Consider the following 15,298-nt stretch of genomic DNA (forward strand, 5'->3'; position numbering starts at 1 on the left):
CTGATCTGGGTTTTCAGCATTGGTTGCCTTCGTCCTCCCTTAATCCAGCTGGCTTCTCCTGCACTGTTTGCTTAAAGTGCTTCCCTAGGAGGCACCAGACAGCACCATGGAGAGCCAGAGTGGAAATGCCAGTGCCAGTGATAACTGTAACCATAGTAACAGCTATCAGTAAATATTTTATCTCAGTTCTTCAGAGCAACGTTGTGATTCCCATACATAATTCTCCCCATTTTACAGAGTAGAAGAATTGAGGCTAAAAGGAGTTAAGCAATTTGACAAAAGCCAGAGGCAGGGAGAAGGACTGGAGTTCAGGTTTGTCAGAGCTTTTGCACTGAGACCCACTGTCCTGTTTTGTCACATGTCGTAACCTGTGACTTCCAACTTCCCTCTCCAGCTAAAGATTAAGAAGAAGAAGATGGCCAGTGACCAGGAGCAATTGGCAAGCAAGCTGGACAAGGCCCTCTCCCTCACAAAGCAGGACAAATTGAAGTCACCCTTCAAGTTCTCGGACAGTACTGGGGGGAAATCAAAAACGAATGGGGGCTGCAGCAGGTATTTGACGCCTTATGACAGTCTGCTGGGCAAGGACAGGAAGGCGCTGGCCAAAGGCCTCAGCCTGTCTCTGAAATCGTCCAGAGAAGGTAAACACAAAAGGGCTGCCAAAGCCAGGAAGCTGGAGGCGGGGTTCAAGGCCAGAGGCCAGCCCAAGGCGGCCCCCTCCCCGTTCGCCTCGGAAGTGAGCAGCTACTCCTACAGTAAGTAGCGGATGCCGCGCTGCCTCCAGGCCGTCGCTTCTTGCCTCTCTTCTCCTCTGCCTCTTTCTGTATGTCTTGGGTGCTCGAAGGTCTCATTTCTGCCTGTGCACTGGCTCCAGGCCGGACATGGGCCCACCTGAAGCGGAAGTGCCTGCACTGGCCGCTGCCATGTTGGGCAGGCGCCTGTGATCACTGGGCCCCTGTGATTGGTGGGTGGGGGCGGAAGTCCACGTGCCCTCTCCTGCTCTCCTTCTGCTGTTTGCCAGAAAGCCAAAGCCGTCAGTGCGGAGGCCTTGTGCCACAGGGTTTTCCGCTGCTCTGCCTAGAATGGTCGCTCATGAGGACCGTAGAGATGGTCCCACGTCCCCTGCCCACAGGCTGCTCTCAGCCCTTGGGCCGAGTGTTAGTAAGAATAGCATCTATTGAGTGTACGCCATGCTGGGCACTGGACTAAAGGCTGTAAGGGCAGTGTTTCGTTTTATCTTTATGACAGCCCTCCGGGCGACTGCCCTTTTTTTCCTGAGGATAGATTACTCAGGTTGAGTGAGGTTGGCTGTGCCGTACGGGGGAGTCGGGCCAGGGTGAGGCCTAGCTTGTCGGACTTAGCTGCCCAGGACTTCCTGCCACGATGGATGTGGTCTCTGCGCCTCCCGGGACAGTCACTGTTAGTCACCTGTGACTATTGAGCCCTTGGAATGTAGCTAGTGGGACTGGGACTGAGTTTTAATCCATTAACTGTAAACTGCCACATTGGAGCTCCTTCACTGGGGGCTCGGGGAGTGGTTTTCTTGAGCTAGGCATTCTCGGGTCAGCTCCGGCTGGCTCTCCGTGGCCTCTGGTGGCCCAGAGTCTGCTGTCTGGCATATCGTAGGTGCTCTGTAAGTATTTGGAGGCAGAATAATATCTAATGGCCAGGACGAATGGGTGCTAAGTGTACGGCTGCTACAGGAAGGCCAGGAAGGGCTTCTTGGCTCCTGGTACCAGTCAGTGGGTTTGTTCTGGAAGTCCCCTGCTTTAGTTGGGGTGCAGTGCTTTTTCACTGGTGACTCTCAGGATCTGTGCGTCTGGGCTTCTGATTGGCTCTCCCTGGTTCATTGGGGGAGGTGGGGGAGTTTCAATGTCAAGTACAAAAATGGACTCGTTTAGCATTATAATGTGTGTTTTCTTAAGGAAATAAAGTTTTTATGGACTTGGGAGTTAAGATCACCTGCCTCCCAGAGCAGACATGAGTTTTAAAGTTGAGCTCATGTTGGTAAAGAACTGGATGTGGTGCCTTGCACATGATTGAGCTGCTGTTGTTTTTTTAACAAACGTGTGTTTTTGGTTGCCTAGGACCGGTGGGTCTCCAGGACTGATGTTCAGATGGGTGTGGGGCGAGCAGCTGCTTTGTGCTGAGGACATGCACGAATGCCATAGCTGTTGTGGTCCTTCGATTCAGATGGGTTGATCCCAGCAGCATTGCCCAGGCCCCCGACCACTGTGGGTCCAAGTAGACAGGGCCACTTTCAAAGACTCATAGCTCTGAAGGAGGAGAGAAGGGCTTACTTATCCCTGCTCTTTCTCTGTCCGATTTGGAATGAAAGAAGAGGGGGCGAAGAAGATTGCTGCTCCTTTTGTCTTTCAAGGGAGAGTGGTGGATGGATGTGCCTGGCCTGTTCCTGGAGGAACCCCCACATCTTCCACTTTCAGGTGGATGTGGATGGGGTATAGCTGTAGCCAGAGATAAGCTTGATCCCTGAGGTCTTTGGGGTGCTCTCAGTGGAGAGTCCAATGTAGCATAAGTGCAAAGCCACATTCAAGTTGAAATTCTAACTGTTATGATTGTGGCTAAAACTCCACTGGCCAGGTGAGGGAAATGGGTTAACATTGCAACAAAGAAGTCAGAAGGCCTGTCTCTGACTAGGTGCTGCCTATGATACGCAGCTGGCTGTGGAGAGAGCTCCTCTCTGTTTTTTATTAGCTCTGCTGCAGTTCTAAGGTGATGAGAGTGCAGTCACAAGAGGTCAAGGGTGTTTTCTAGCAGAGCGATGCCATCCCAGTAGGAGATGGGAAGTGAGAATACTGCCCTCTTGCTTTGTTACTTAGGGTCGTAGGGGTTGGGTGGTCTGCCTGGTGGCTTCTGGTGGGAAGTCAAATCAGTCGTCACCCATGGGCATCTCCAGTTTAGGATGTGGCCTCAGGAAGGGTGGGATGGAGCACACAGGAAGGAGCCCTGTGGCCATGCGCCTGGTGGGTCTTGCTCTTGTCCAACCCATCCTGCAGTTGGGTTCTTGGTAGGAGTGAAAAGCGTAGATGTTAGAGGAGGCGGCCAGAGAACCCCCTCCCCTGCCTCCACCCTGAACACACACACTTTCTCTTGGACTTGAAGATGGCAGGTGTTGTCACAGCTGTAGCCACATTTATTAAAGTGCCTCAATTCCAAGTGGATTTTATCAGGTCGGGATTATAGTCTTCGGCTGAGGTGCCCTTCCACTGAAACCTGACACTCTCCATATGTAAAACTGATCAGAACAGTGTGAATATGTTTGGGGTAGGTTGGAAAGGGCCAGAGTTGTGCCCACTTGACAGCCGCTCTTCCCAAAGCTGGGTGATCCTTGATCTCCCCCAGGAAAGCTTGAGAACCCAGGCTTCACCCATGTAGTCAGGCCGAGACTTGTGGGAAGCCAGCAGCAGTGCGCTGATAACTCGCCTCGAATAGGCAGACACACAGCTGGGGAAGCCCCGAGTTGTAACGTCATTTGCCAGTTTTCTTGGTATAACTACTGCGCCGTGACCTATTTCAAGCTGTCTTTGTGACATAGCTGAGTGTGGAGTTGGGACGAAGTGTGCACAATTGAGTCTGCACATGGCAGCTCAGCACACCGTTGGAAGCGGGTGTTTTGGGGGAGAAGAGCTTTACCTGAGCCCTTCCCCTCCTAGGCCTTGTCCCTCCCCAGAAGGATCCCAGGCTGAGGGCAGCCCTGTGGGATAGAGGGGGCCCAGCAGTGACCTCTATGACCAGGGCAGAGACCTTCCTGAGAGCAGGGCTCCTCCCTCCCCAGGGCTTAGAAAGGCTGTTTGCCCAGGCAGCTGTGTGGTGGGTGATACCGGCAGCAGTCAGCCTAGACAGGGCCTGGGTCCAAGCCCAGGAAAGAGGAGCTGTGTGATGCCCACGGCTGGGAGGCCTCCCAGGTAAGACACGAGAGGTGCCGGCCTGGCAGGAGGAGGTGTATGTTAACTTGACGGCTTCTTCCACGGTCAGCAGGCATTTGGACCTCTCTGTTGTGGCACGTACCAGGGTGTTCTCATAACCAGTTAATAAGGAAAGACAGACACCAGCCTCTTCCCTCCCCCAGTCTATGACTTATCTTTATTAAAAACTACTTTGACTGCAGATACCGACTCAGAGGAAGAGGAAGAGCTCCTGAACGAGTGGTCTGCCCAGGGCCCCTCCAGCTCCAAACTGGCATCTCCCATCCTCTGTGGCATGGTGGCAAAGAACAGCAAGCCGGCTGGGGGCCCCAAGCTGACCAAGAGGGGCCTGGCGGCCGCCCGGACTCTGAAACCCAAGCCGGCCGCCAGCAGGAAGCAGCCATTTTGTTTGCTGCTTCAAGAGGTCGAGGCCCGTTCCTCCTTCAGCGATTCTTCGGAGGACTCGTTTGACCAAGGTTACTAGCTCCAAACACACAATACCTTCCATGTTTTATAGCGAGAGAGTGAGTGAGAGCGAGAGAGCGAGCGCGTGCGAGCGCACAGGAGCGATGGCGCCGCTGGGGCGGCCGTCTTGGTTCTTGGCAGCGTAGCCTGCTGTATCCGCCTTTGAATTTGGGTTTTATTTGTACCTGTATCATTGTGATAATACCAGCTCTTTTTGAGCTTTTATACGGACTGGTTTTAGTCTTCACTTTCCTCCACTCTCCCCACTCTGCCCCCACCCAACTTCTTAACTCCTCTGCCCCCCAGACCGCAGGCCGGGGTGGGGGGGTCTCTCGGCAGGGGCCTCCCGAGGGACGTTTTGTAAATGGAATTCTGTCGTGTGGGCGTGTGACTTGATGTTTGTACCGCGATTTTGGTAATACCAAGCTTTATTAAACAAATCGAGTTCATTTTTAACTAAACCCGTGTGCCTTGTCTCTCTTGCTGTGTCCTGACTAGACCATCAGGTTGCCGCTTCTCTCATTTTGTTCCTCCTTCCCCTCCCCCCCACCCCCACCCCAGAAGGGGTAGAGATGGGATAATGCCGTCTGCTGCTTTTCTCTATTATTCAAATATCCCTGGGAGCTGTTGGCATGCATTTCATTTTTCAGGTTTAAAGTCAACTGCTTTCACCTCCAGCATCATCTTTTTTTTTCTTTTTTTTTTTTTAGTTGCCTGTTTGTCTTTTATTTTCTTAATGCTCTATTCCTATGCAATAGTGCTTTAAAAGTATTTACAAACACGTTGTTTCTAACACACATTTCTGTTTTGAAGGGCATGTAGGCAGTGCAGGGTCAAGACCATTTGCTGCCCCCGATTCGGTTGTGAGATTTGAAAGCATGGGCTCCATTGGCGAGTTGAGGGGCAAAGCACAGTGCTGGCAGAGAGCCCTGGCCCGTGAGTCCAGAGGCCCAGGCTGCCTCAGCTCAGCCCGGGGCCTCATTTGCCTCATTTATAAAAAGAGGGTCCAATTCAGTGACCCCTGGCCAGCAGATCCTAAAATGTTTCCTGCCCTGGTTTAGGATTTGCTTCAAAGTGGACCCTTTGCAGAGAGCCAAGATCCCTGTGCTCCCTGAGTGAAGCCCAGGCATGCCAGGGGCCACCTGGACAGGAACGCTACCCCAATTCCAGCCTTGCTGTCACGTTCCTGGTCTGCCTTCTGCCTTCCACACATCCCTTCCTGATGGCCGAGATCCATATTGGGTGACTAAGAGATGGCACAGCACAGAGCCGGGTGCCTGTGGGGCTCATGTTCTCCTGGGCAGATTGCCAGCCAGCCTGGTTTCCCGAGGCCTCCCCTATCCCAGGCTTTCGAGGACCAGTTTGGCTGGTTTGCCGTCCTCCCCTCCGCTCCCTTGGGCTGGACCCCCATGTCTCCTGCCCACTTTCCTCCCCTTCCCCTTAAAGACAGGGTTCCAGCTTCCAAATTTTGGGGCTTTCCTTCCTCAGCTCAGACCCTGTAGAGAAGCAGGCAGTCCCCCAGATCGCCTAGCAAGGGTCATTTGCCCTAGTGGGCAGAGGGAGTGGGGGGCCCTCACACAAGGGCTGGAAGCAGCAGTGGACAGAGTCCAGATAGGGTAGTGCAGGGGGTAAGAGAAAGGGCCCCCACTGCACACAGACAGTTGGTCAGGTCTCAGAAGGGATATTTGGGTAATAGGGCCTTACTGACATCTGATACTAAAACACCTAATTGGCTTGGCTTTTCTAGTGTGTCTGCTTTCTCCTCCCAGCAGCTTGACCATACCTTCACCCTTGACCCCTACCCATGATGCTTTGAATGTCTGTTTTGGTCTCTTGCATTTGCTCTCACGCTGCACTTGGACGCAAAGTGAAGGCTGGGAGTAGGGCAGACGGCGCAGCGGGTCACTGAGCTGGGGTGGAGCCTGGCTCGCTGGTCCCTAGGTAGGCACACCTTTTCTTTGTGTCCCCCTGCACCTCCCCTCCTCGGGGCTGCCCCCATCGGCTATGGCAGCAGCGGGTCGCTTTGGCACTTACCGATCGGGTTTTGGAAAATCAAACCAAACCGAATTACAACAGCCAACCCCACATACTGAGCCAAGAGTTTTTGTATAGAAGTTCCTCTGCATTTCCTTGGGTTTCTTTGTTGGGACTTTTTCTCCCCCTGCCCTTGGCAAGCTCTGTTGCCTCAGGTGTGGACAACTCCAGAAAGGCTTTCTTGGTCCTCAGACCGCCCCCCGCCCCTGCTCCCCCTGCCCTGCGGACCCTGGCCTGGCAGAGCTGCCAAGCCACCGTGGGAGGCAGCTGGGGCGGGCTTGTCAGGCTCGGAGTGGGAGGTGGGAGGGTCCTGGGAGACCAAGATAATCTGCGGTTGCACTTTGTGGCAGGCGTACCCCCTTTTTTTGGCTTTTGCCTTCAAACACTCTTCCATCTCAGGGTGCTGGGGTGGGGCTGCTGCTGGTTTTCTGGGATCTGATGCGGACATTCTGACATCCAGAAATCCAGCAATCCTCCTGGGTGGGAGAGAGTTCTGGAAGTCTCCACACCTGAGTAGCCCCGGGAAGGCTATCTCTAGAAGGGAAAGCTGGCCACACGTCCAACCCTGTGCCCCTACCCCAGCCAGCCCCTGCCCGCCACCCTGCTCAAATTGGCCGACCCCAGGGGTCCTGATGCAGGGGACCCAGGCGCTGTCGAAAGTCTGCCTACACTTAGCCTGCTTTGCCGCTGTGGCCCACTGGGGCGGAGACGGACCATGTGACGTCCGCAGTGTGAATGGATCGCAAGTGTGCATTGCCTGCCTGCCGCCCGCCCGCCTGCCCACCCGCCTGCCCCGCTGGCCGCCATCCCGCTTCATCCATCGCTCTGGGGGCCGGGCCTCCTCTTCTCTCCCCTTAGTAACCCCCTCTCTCTGCCTCCTTCCTCTGTCGACTCCCTTTAGAGATTCCTTAAGCTCATCACTGCTTCCCTCACCAAGGGTCACTCAGCAGAAACCGGGTTCCTTGTGATAAGTGGGTGGACAGAAAGAGCCTCTACTCTCATCGGCACCCCGGTCACCACTTTTGGCCACAGATTTTGCACTTAAGCAACCAGGCAGCTTGGGGCATTGGCAGGAGAACGTGGAGTTGGCCGTCTGCTCCTCCCCGAGCCCAGACCGTCCCTGTCCTGGTCACATCTCTCTCCAGCCTTGCCTGGCCCAGCCTTAGTCATTGGCCCCCAGAGCCACCTTCACATTTCCAATGCTCTGGGTAGACAGGCACCCTTGGGCTCCTTGGCTGTGACGTCTCATGGGCAGATGCAGCCCCTGATGCTATCCTGCCGGCCAGCCCTTGTGGGCTTAGGTGGCCTCCTCTCGGGGAAGGTCAGAGCAAGCCTGTACCTATAGACTGACTCTCTTGGTGGAGGGCTTGGTTCATATGTGGGAGCACGGTCCTCCCTGCTCTCTCCGCCAGCACCGCCACCCGTCCCACCTTCGTCTCTGTGACTGGAGTGGCAGGGCCAGGTGCTGGGGAGAGGCATGTCTCTAGTCACCAACAAGAGACAGGTGGGGCTTCTTTAGAGTCTGTTTCCACTAGATCGTGGGCGACAGGACAGCCAGCTAGCCCTGGGTTCGAGTCCTGTTGTGCTGCCTGAGGCTTGAGCCCCGGGCCTGGACCTCCTGGTGCAGAGTGGGCCAGCCAGCCCTTACCGTTTCCCGCTCCCCACAGGTCCAGAGGCATAGCCAGCCTGTGGCTTCCTCAGTGGTGGGGACAGCGGTTTCTTTTCACAGAACAGGGTGGCTCTGTGCATGTTTAATCCTCTTCACTCCTGCAAAGCGCTCTCTCCTACGTATGTGAGATCTTGTTTGGACCCTCCCTTAGCTGGGGGTGGGCTGAGAGGGTAACGCTGTGCCACAGATGAGAAAATAGGGTTCTGGGAGGGCCAGGGACTTGCCCCAGGTGCCCCAGAGAGAGGGTGTTACTAGGTGCCAACTTTGGACCCCAGAGACTGCTAGGTGCTTCAACCGTGTGTGTCCCCTCCCCTCTCCACCAAGAAGAGACCAGACTCCACCTTCTCCTGCCATCAGCCCACAGGCCTCCAGCTGCCAAAACCTCCCCTAGGCGCCTATGCCTGGAACCCAACCTGAGCGCCCAGGCCCTCTCCTCCCTCCCTCAGCCGTCTCTTTCCTTCTCTCCTCTCCTTGCTCCTTCCTCAGCCTTCATGTTGTGTGTCGGGGTGTGTGTGCTCGTGAGACCGTAGAGAGAGCTGTCTCCAGTCCTGTCTGTGTGTCCCCCTCCCCACAGCACAGGTGCATGTTGGTGTCCCCCTGACAGAAACCCACTGTGATTCCCAAAGCCGTTGCTCACCTCTGGGCTGTCCAGGATGCCCAAGGCGTGGGCTCGCTTTGATGGGGTCCTGGGCCATCGGGGGGTTCGTGGGCTGGTTCTGGAGGAGGCAGGATCCATCCCCAGCTGGTGAGGAGCTAGGCTGGCGCTCCAGCCTAGGGGAGGGTGGGGGGGGGCGGTACACGCCCGGCCAAGGCTCTGACTCGCCTCCTGTTTTCTGCACGCCAGATGAGAGCTCCGAGGAGGACGAGGACGAGGAAGATGAGCTGGAGGAAGAAGAGGATGAGGCCGACGGCAGCTATAGGCTAGGGGCCCGGGAGCGGGCCCTGTCACCAGGCCTGGAGGAGAGCGGTCTGGGCCTGCTGGCCCGCTTTGCAGCCAGCGCCCTCCCCAGCCCCACAGTGGGGCCTTCCCTGTCAGTGGTGCAGCTGGAGGCGAAGCAGAAGGCCCGGAAGAAAGAGGAACGGCAGAGCCTGATGGGTAAGTACTGGCAGGTGTGCTTCTGGGAGGTGGCTCCACTGCCCCATCCTGCAGGTGAGGAAACTGAGGCTCAGAGAAGGGTGGGAGCAGAGCTGGGAGCTGGCCCCGCACTGAACGGAGAGCTGGTGATATGGGCCCTGGCCTGCTGTGCCCAAGGAGGGGTCTCCAAGACTATGCAGAGTAACCTTCAAACAAACATGGCCTGACCTGCCTGCCCCTTCAGGTGCCCGATGTCGGGCTATTCTGGGAAGCAGAGGCCTCAAATCTGCACCCTGGGGGGTGCAGGAGCCCAAGAGAGGTCCCTGACCCAGCTTGGGGAGTCAAGGAGTCCACTGCAGGTTGGTGACACGCAGGCTGACCCATGAGAGAGATGGCTAAGTGGGAGCTACCGAGTGGGAGCCGGCCAAGCACACGGGAGCAACGGGTGCAGGCAGAGGGAACAGGCCACACAGAGCTGCAGCCTGGGGCTGGGCCTGAAGTGGGGGTTCTCAGGTGCTGTGTCTCCCTTAGCCAGGCTTGCCATCCCACTTTTCATGGCTCGATAGCTTACTTCTTTTTAGCAGTCAGTAATATTCCACTGTCTGGATAGACCGCAGTCTGTTTATCCATCTACCTACTGAAGGGCCCCCCAGGACATCCTGGTGGCATCCAAGTTTGGGCAATTATAAATACTGCTGTCAACAACTGAATGCAGGTTTTGAGTGGACGTAAGTTTTCAGCTCCTTTGGGTAAATACCAGGGAGTATGGTTGCTGGATCATATGGTAAGAGTGTGTTTAGTTTTCTAAGAAAACACCAAACTCTCCAAAGTGGCTGCATCATTTGCGTCCCCACCGGCAGTTACTGAGATTCCTGCTGTCCACGTCCTCGCCAGCACTGGTGTTAGTGTTTTGGATTTCAGCTCTTCTGATAGGTGTGTAGTAGTATTTCGTTGTTGTAATTTGCATTTCCCTGATGACATAAGATGTGGAACATCTTTTCGCATGATTATTTGCCATCTGCGTACCTCCCATGAAGTGTCTGTGGAGGTTTTGGGCCCCTTTTTTAATCCGGTTATTTGTTTTCTTAATGTTGAGTTTAAAGCGTTTGGGGTATGTTTTGGATAACAGTCCTTTGTCAGATGTGTCTCGCAAATATTTTCTCCCTGTCTATGGCTTGTCCTTTCATTCTCGTGACGGTGATTTTTGCAAAGCTGAAATTTTTAATTTTAATGAAGTCCAGTTTATCAGTTCTTTCTTGCATGGATTGTGCCTTTCGTGTTGTATCTAAAATTTCCCTGCAAAACTAAGGTCATCTATTTTTTTCTCCTTTGTTATTTTCTAGAAGTTTTGTAGTTTTGCATTTCACATACAGGCCTGTGATCAATTTTGAGTTAATTTTTGTGAAGGGAGTAAGGTCTGTGTCTAGGTTCTTTTTTTTTTTTCTTTTGCCTGTGACGGCCCAGTTGTTCCAGCACCATTTGTTGAAAAGACTATCTTTTGCTCCATTGTGTTGCCTTTGCTCCTTTGTCAAAGATCATTTAACTATATTTATGGGCGTCTATTTCTGGGCTCTCTATTCTTTTCCATTGACCTGCTTGCCTGTTCTTTTGCCAATACCGCACCATCCTGATTACTGTAGCTTTATAGTAAGTCTTGAAGTCCAGGTGGTGGTGTTAGTCCCCTGACTTAGTTCTTTTCCGTCAGTATTGCGCTGGCGATTCTGGGTCTCTTGCTTCCTCTCCATGTAAACTTTAGAATTAGTATGTTGCTATCCACGAGACAGCTTGTTGGGATTTTGATGGACATTGCGTTGAATTTATAGATTAAGTTGAGGAGAGCTGACCTCTTGATCGTATCATATCTCCCTATCTGTGAACATGGACTGTCTTCTTTCTTTTTCTGTCTGTTGAGGTGTTCGTGTGTTTTTGTCCTTTATTCTATCGATATGGTTTATTATACTGACCAACCTCGCACTCCTGGGATAAATCCCACTTGGTCATGATGTATATTCTTTTATACCTTTATAATTGTTATGTCTTCCTGATGGGTGAACTGTTTAATCATTTCAAAATGTCCTTTTATGTCTCCAGTAACAATTTTTATCTTTAAGTCTGTTTTGTCCAATATCAGCATGGCCAGTCCAGCTCTCTTTTGGTTACTGTTTGCATGGTATGTCTTCCTCATCCGTTGACTTTGCATCTTTTGTGTCTTACCCTTTTGTTTTTTATTTTTTGTCTATTTTTATCGTTGCTGTTCCTGTGTTCCTCCTTTACTGCCTTATTTTTGGGGCGGAGGCAGGAGCACAGGATGCTGGTCAGGATGTGGGTTCTGCTCCCTGCTCCAGCACTGATGGCTGGGTGAGGCCTGGGCAAATCCTTCCCTGTCTTTCAGCTTCATCTTGTCCACCCTCACCCCCTCATCGCCCTCACAGAGACCACTTCCTCTGTCCCAGGCACCGTTCATGCTGCCCCATTGGTCTCATAAGTATTTATCCTCCAACCCAATCTTACTCGTGTAGCTCCATCCTGCCCTCTTCCAAGCGTATGTCCACTCTCCAGAGCCCCTCCCTACGCAGTGCACTGCAGAGTTTTCTGTGCATCTGGATTTTCTGGTGGTTTTCTGCAGGAGGGCTGTCATCAGGTGGGGTCTCATTCCCTTATCCTCACAGTAGAACTCTGCAGCCTCCGTTTTATGGCCCACACTCTAATCAGCCATGAAAGCCCCCAGCTGCCTCCCTGTGCAGCGGGAAGTCCGTTAACAAAAGATTAATTAATGGGATCATTAAGCTTTGCAAGAGTCTCCTTCCCACGGAGTGTGCCCCCTCCGCCTTCCCTGTGCCTGTTACTGCGGCTGCATCTGTCAGGGCCACGGGGCCTGGCCTCCCACAGGAGCCCTTGTGGGCAGGCTGCTGGCTGCCCAGGGGTCAGGAGGCCTGGGGTTTGGCCCTGGCTTCTCGACTCATGTGCAGTGGGACTCAGGGCAAGTCCTCCTCTGGGGTGGTGATCCCAGGGGCTGTCACACATATCTCGTCCCTGGGGTCTGCCTGGAGGAGGAATAAATCTTAAAGCCCCCATCCCCAGGGAGAAGTGCCATCTTACCCCCCATTTAGATGCTTTCCCTGGCCACCAGCTCTGGGACAGGCTCTGAGCTGCACAACATTGGGGGCTCCGGGAGAACTCGGGGGATCTGCTTCCTGGGGAAAGCAGGTGGAGTGGGATGGATGGGAGCCCTCCAGTGTGATGTGTGCCTGTGGTGAGGGAGGTGTGGACAGAGGACTCCCCAGGGTGACGAGTGCGTCTTCTCAGAAAGGAGGCTGCAGTTCTCCAGGTAGAGGTCAGGTGGTGCTCCGGGCAGAGGGACCAGAAGCAAAGGCCTGGAGGTTTGAAAAGATGGGAGGCAGCTGGGTGTTGGTGAGCTCACTAGCCCTGCAGTCAGATGTTGTGTGTTCAGGGCCCAGGCCTGCCTTGAGGGTTTGGGTCAGGGCTGCCCTGTGGCAGAAGGAAGCTGGCCCATTGGCTGTCGGAAGCGAAGGGGTGGGTCTCAGGGCTAGAGGAGGGGCTGGGCCCCAGGGTGGTGTAGGTTTAAGTGAGGCTCCCCCCTGTAAAGGGGAGCAGGTGCCAGGGACCTCCCAGCTCTGAGACAGCACCAGGCAGCAGAGGAGAAGCCCTGGGGCTGGGGGATTTCAGCTGGGTTTTCCCACCCACCTTGCTTAGAGCTGCTGCCCCATAGGTGTGGGCCCTTCCTGCTCACCTGGCTTCTGGGATTCCCACGGGGCACGCAGGAGGCAGAGGAGAAGCTCTGAGGCCCAGGCAGGAGTCTCCACCTTCCAGATGATATCCTTGGGGAGAGGGTAGGGAGCAGAGTCTGGGGGGCCACGGCAGGTTGGGGACAAGAGTGGGGCCCGGCAAGACCGGCCACTCACAGGCATGTGGCCAGGTGAGTCTCCTCTTCTGGACCTCAGGATCCTCCCCTGGAAATGGGGAGAAGGCTCCCACAGGCAGCGGGGTCCCCTGTGTGACCTTGTGCTGGTGGCCAGGGCGGCTGGGTGGGTGGGAAGTGGGAGCCCCACGAGCCCCTGTCCACAGCCCCCTCCCTCTTTCCACGTCCAGGCACGGAGTTCGACTACACTGACTCGGAGAGTGAGGTCAAGGTGCGGAAGCGGTCACCTGCAGGGCTGCTGCGGCCGAAGAAGGGGCTGGGGGAGCCAGGCCCCTCCCTGGCTGCTCCCGTGCCCGGCGCCCGGGGCTCTGGCCCCACCGGGCCCGACAAGGCCAAGCTGGCGGCGGAGAAGGGGCGCAAGGCCCGCAAGCCTCGGGGACCCCGGGAGCCCGGCTTGGAGGCGGGGCCAGAGGCCAGTGACGACGACCTGTGGGCTCGGCGGCGCAGCGAGCGCATCTTCCTGCACGACGCCTCCGCCGCCGCCCCCGCGCCCAGCAGCGCAGCGCCCGTGCCCACCAAGTCGGGCCGTTGCACCAAGAGCGGCCCGCTGAGCCCGCGGAAAGAAGCCGGCCGTGCCAAGGACAGAAAGGACCCCAGGAAGGTAGGGGCTCTGAGCAGGGGTGGCTCCGCGGGGAGGGGCGTGCCCTTCCAAACGCCATGCTCGGCTCCTCCAGCCTGGGGAGGAGGCTCCAGTGTCCACCACAGGGCCCTGGGGTCAGTGCTGCCCGGAGGGGCGTTCAGACCTCCTGTCAGGAAGAGCCGGGCCTCCCCTCCCTTACCGAGGCCCTTCTGCCTCTTGTCTCAGAATTCTAAACATGAGTGAAGTGCACAGACCCCAAAGGACAACAGTGACACTGAAATGCAGTTATCGGAATACTGGAATGCCACACTTCCGAGCGCTGCTTCGTGCATGTCTCTGATAAGGAGCCCGCAGCGGGCATCGTGAGTGCCATCAATTTGAAGTGATGAGCACAAGTGATATTTTAATGTCTCTGCGGTAACTGTCATGTGCTACATGACAGTGATTTCTGTTGGTGACAAAGTCATAAGCACTGCTGTTCCTATTGTGATTTGTGGCCTCCACTCACACCTGAAGGAAAGCCTCATTTCTTCAGAGGTTGGTGAGAGTAGAGATGAGTTTTCTTTTCTCCCTTCCCCAAATTCTTTCATAGACACACCCAGGTTGAGAAAACTTGCTTGGAGAACTCTGTGATGATTACACCTATTACCCTTTTTGCACTGGCCATTAGGAAGCTAGTGGCCAGTTGCTCCTCCTTTGGGTAGTTGCATTCAAACCTCACAGCCAGCTCTTGACGGTGGTCTCTGCCTCAGGCCTCTCCACCCCATGTCCTTAATGGAGGATCAACCTCAAATGACGTGACATTCTAGAGAAAGTCACAAAAAGGGATGAGCTTTCCTGTTCCCTTTTATCGGCATTGCTTTCCTGATAACGGGTGGTGCTGAGGAAGGGGCCGCATTTGAATGTTACCCACAGGTACCTTGATTTGTGCTCACCTCTTGTTTGCTGAAGGTTTTTGTGGGCCTTGGAGAGAAGGTGCTGGAATATTTAATAATAATGATAATGATGACCACCGTACCGGGTGACCCGTGGTGGGGCCCAGGCATGTTCTAAACACTTTACCACGTATACTTTATTTATAAAGGAGAGTTTGTTCCCTCTACTCCCAACATGTTTCACACCAGCTCCTGGAAAGACCACAGGGGAAGGGCTTTCAGCCCCATGAGACTGCCCCTCCCTTCAGAGGCCAGTCACAAGTCAAGGCCTCCTGCACTTTGACCAACTGGCTATAAATCGGGGCTCCCATGACCTCCTCCTCAGGTTTGATAGTCACTAGAATGACTCAACAAAACTTGGGAAAACACTTTACTTAAATTAACCGGTTTACTATAAAGGACACAACTCAGGAAGAGCCAGTGGAATAGACAGGGCAGGGTCTGGGGGCAGGAGCCAGAGCTGCCATGCCCTCTCCAGCGTGCCACCCTCTGAGCACAGGCCTGTGTTCACCAACCTGGGGGCTCTCCAGACCCCATCGTTGAGGGGTTTTTATGGAGGCTTCAGCACGTAGGCATGATTGATCACTAACTCTCCTCTCCGAAGGACCAACAGTCACCTCATTAGAACAAAAGACGCTCCTAAGACCCAGGAAATTCCAAGGGATGTAGGCGAC

The 15,298-nt window shown here is 54.7% G+C and overlaps 1 protein-coding gene across 8 annotated transcripts in view; it reads left to right on the forward strand.

Moving 5' to 3' along the window:
- TNRC18 (trinucleotide repeat containing 18) overlaps nt 1-15,298 on the forward strand; it is a 75,632-nt gene that overhangs the window by 46,519 nt on the left and 13,815 nt on the right. For all 8 annotated transcript variants that reach the window (XM_019753620.3, XM_074313972.2, XM_088798787.1 and 5 more), the window contains 4 exons: nt 395-755; nt 4,130-4,402; nt 8,939-9,190; nt 13,280-13,710. In XM_019753620.3, coding sequence (XP_019609179.3) covers nt 395-755; nt 4,130-4,402; nt 8,939-9,190; nt 13,280-13,710 — 1,317 coding nt within the window. The remainder of the gene's footprint in view (nt 1-394; nt 756-4,129; nt 4,403-8,938; nt 9,191-13,279; nt 13,711-15,298) is intronic.

Source organism: Rhinolophus sinicus, chromosome 5 (assembly GCF_057876585.1).
Source record: "Rhinolophus sinicus isolate RSI-liver-muscle chromosome 5, RSI-T2T, whole genome shotgun sequence".
Lineage (NCBI taxonomy): Eukaryota > Metazoa > Chordata > Mammalia > Chiroptera > Rhinolophidae > Rhinolophus > Rhinolophus sinicus.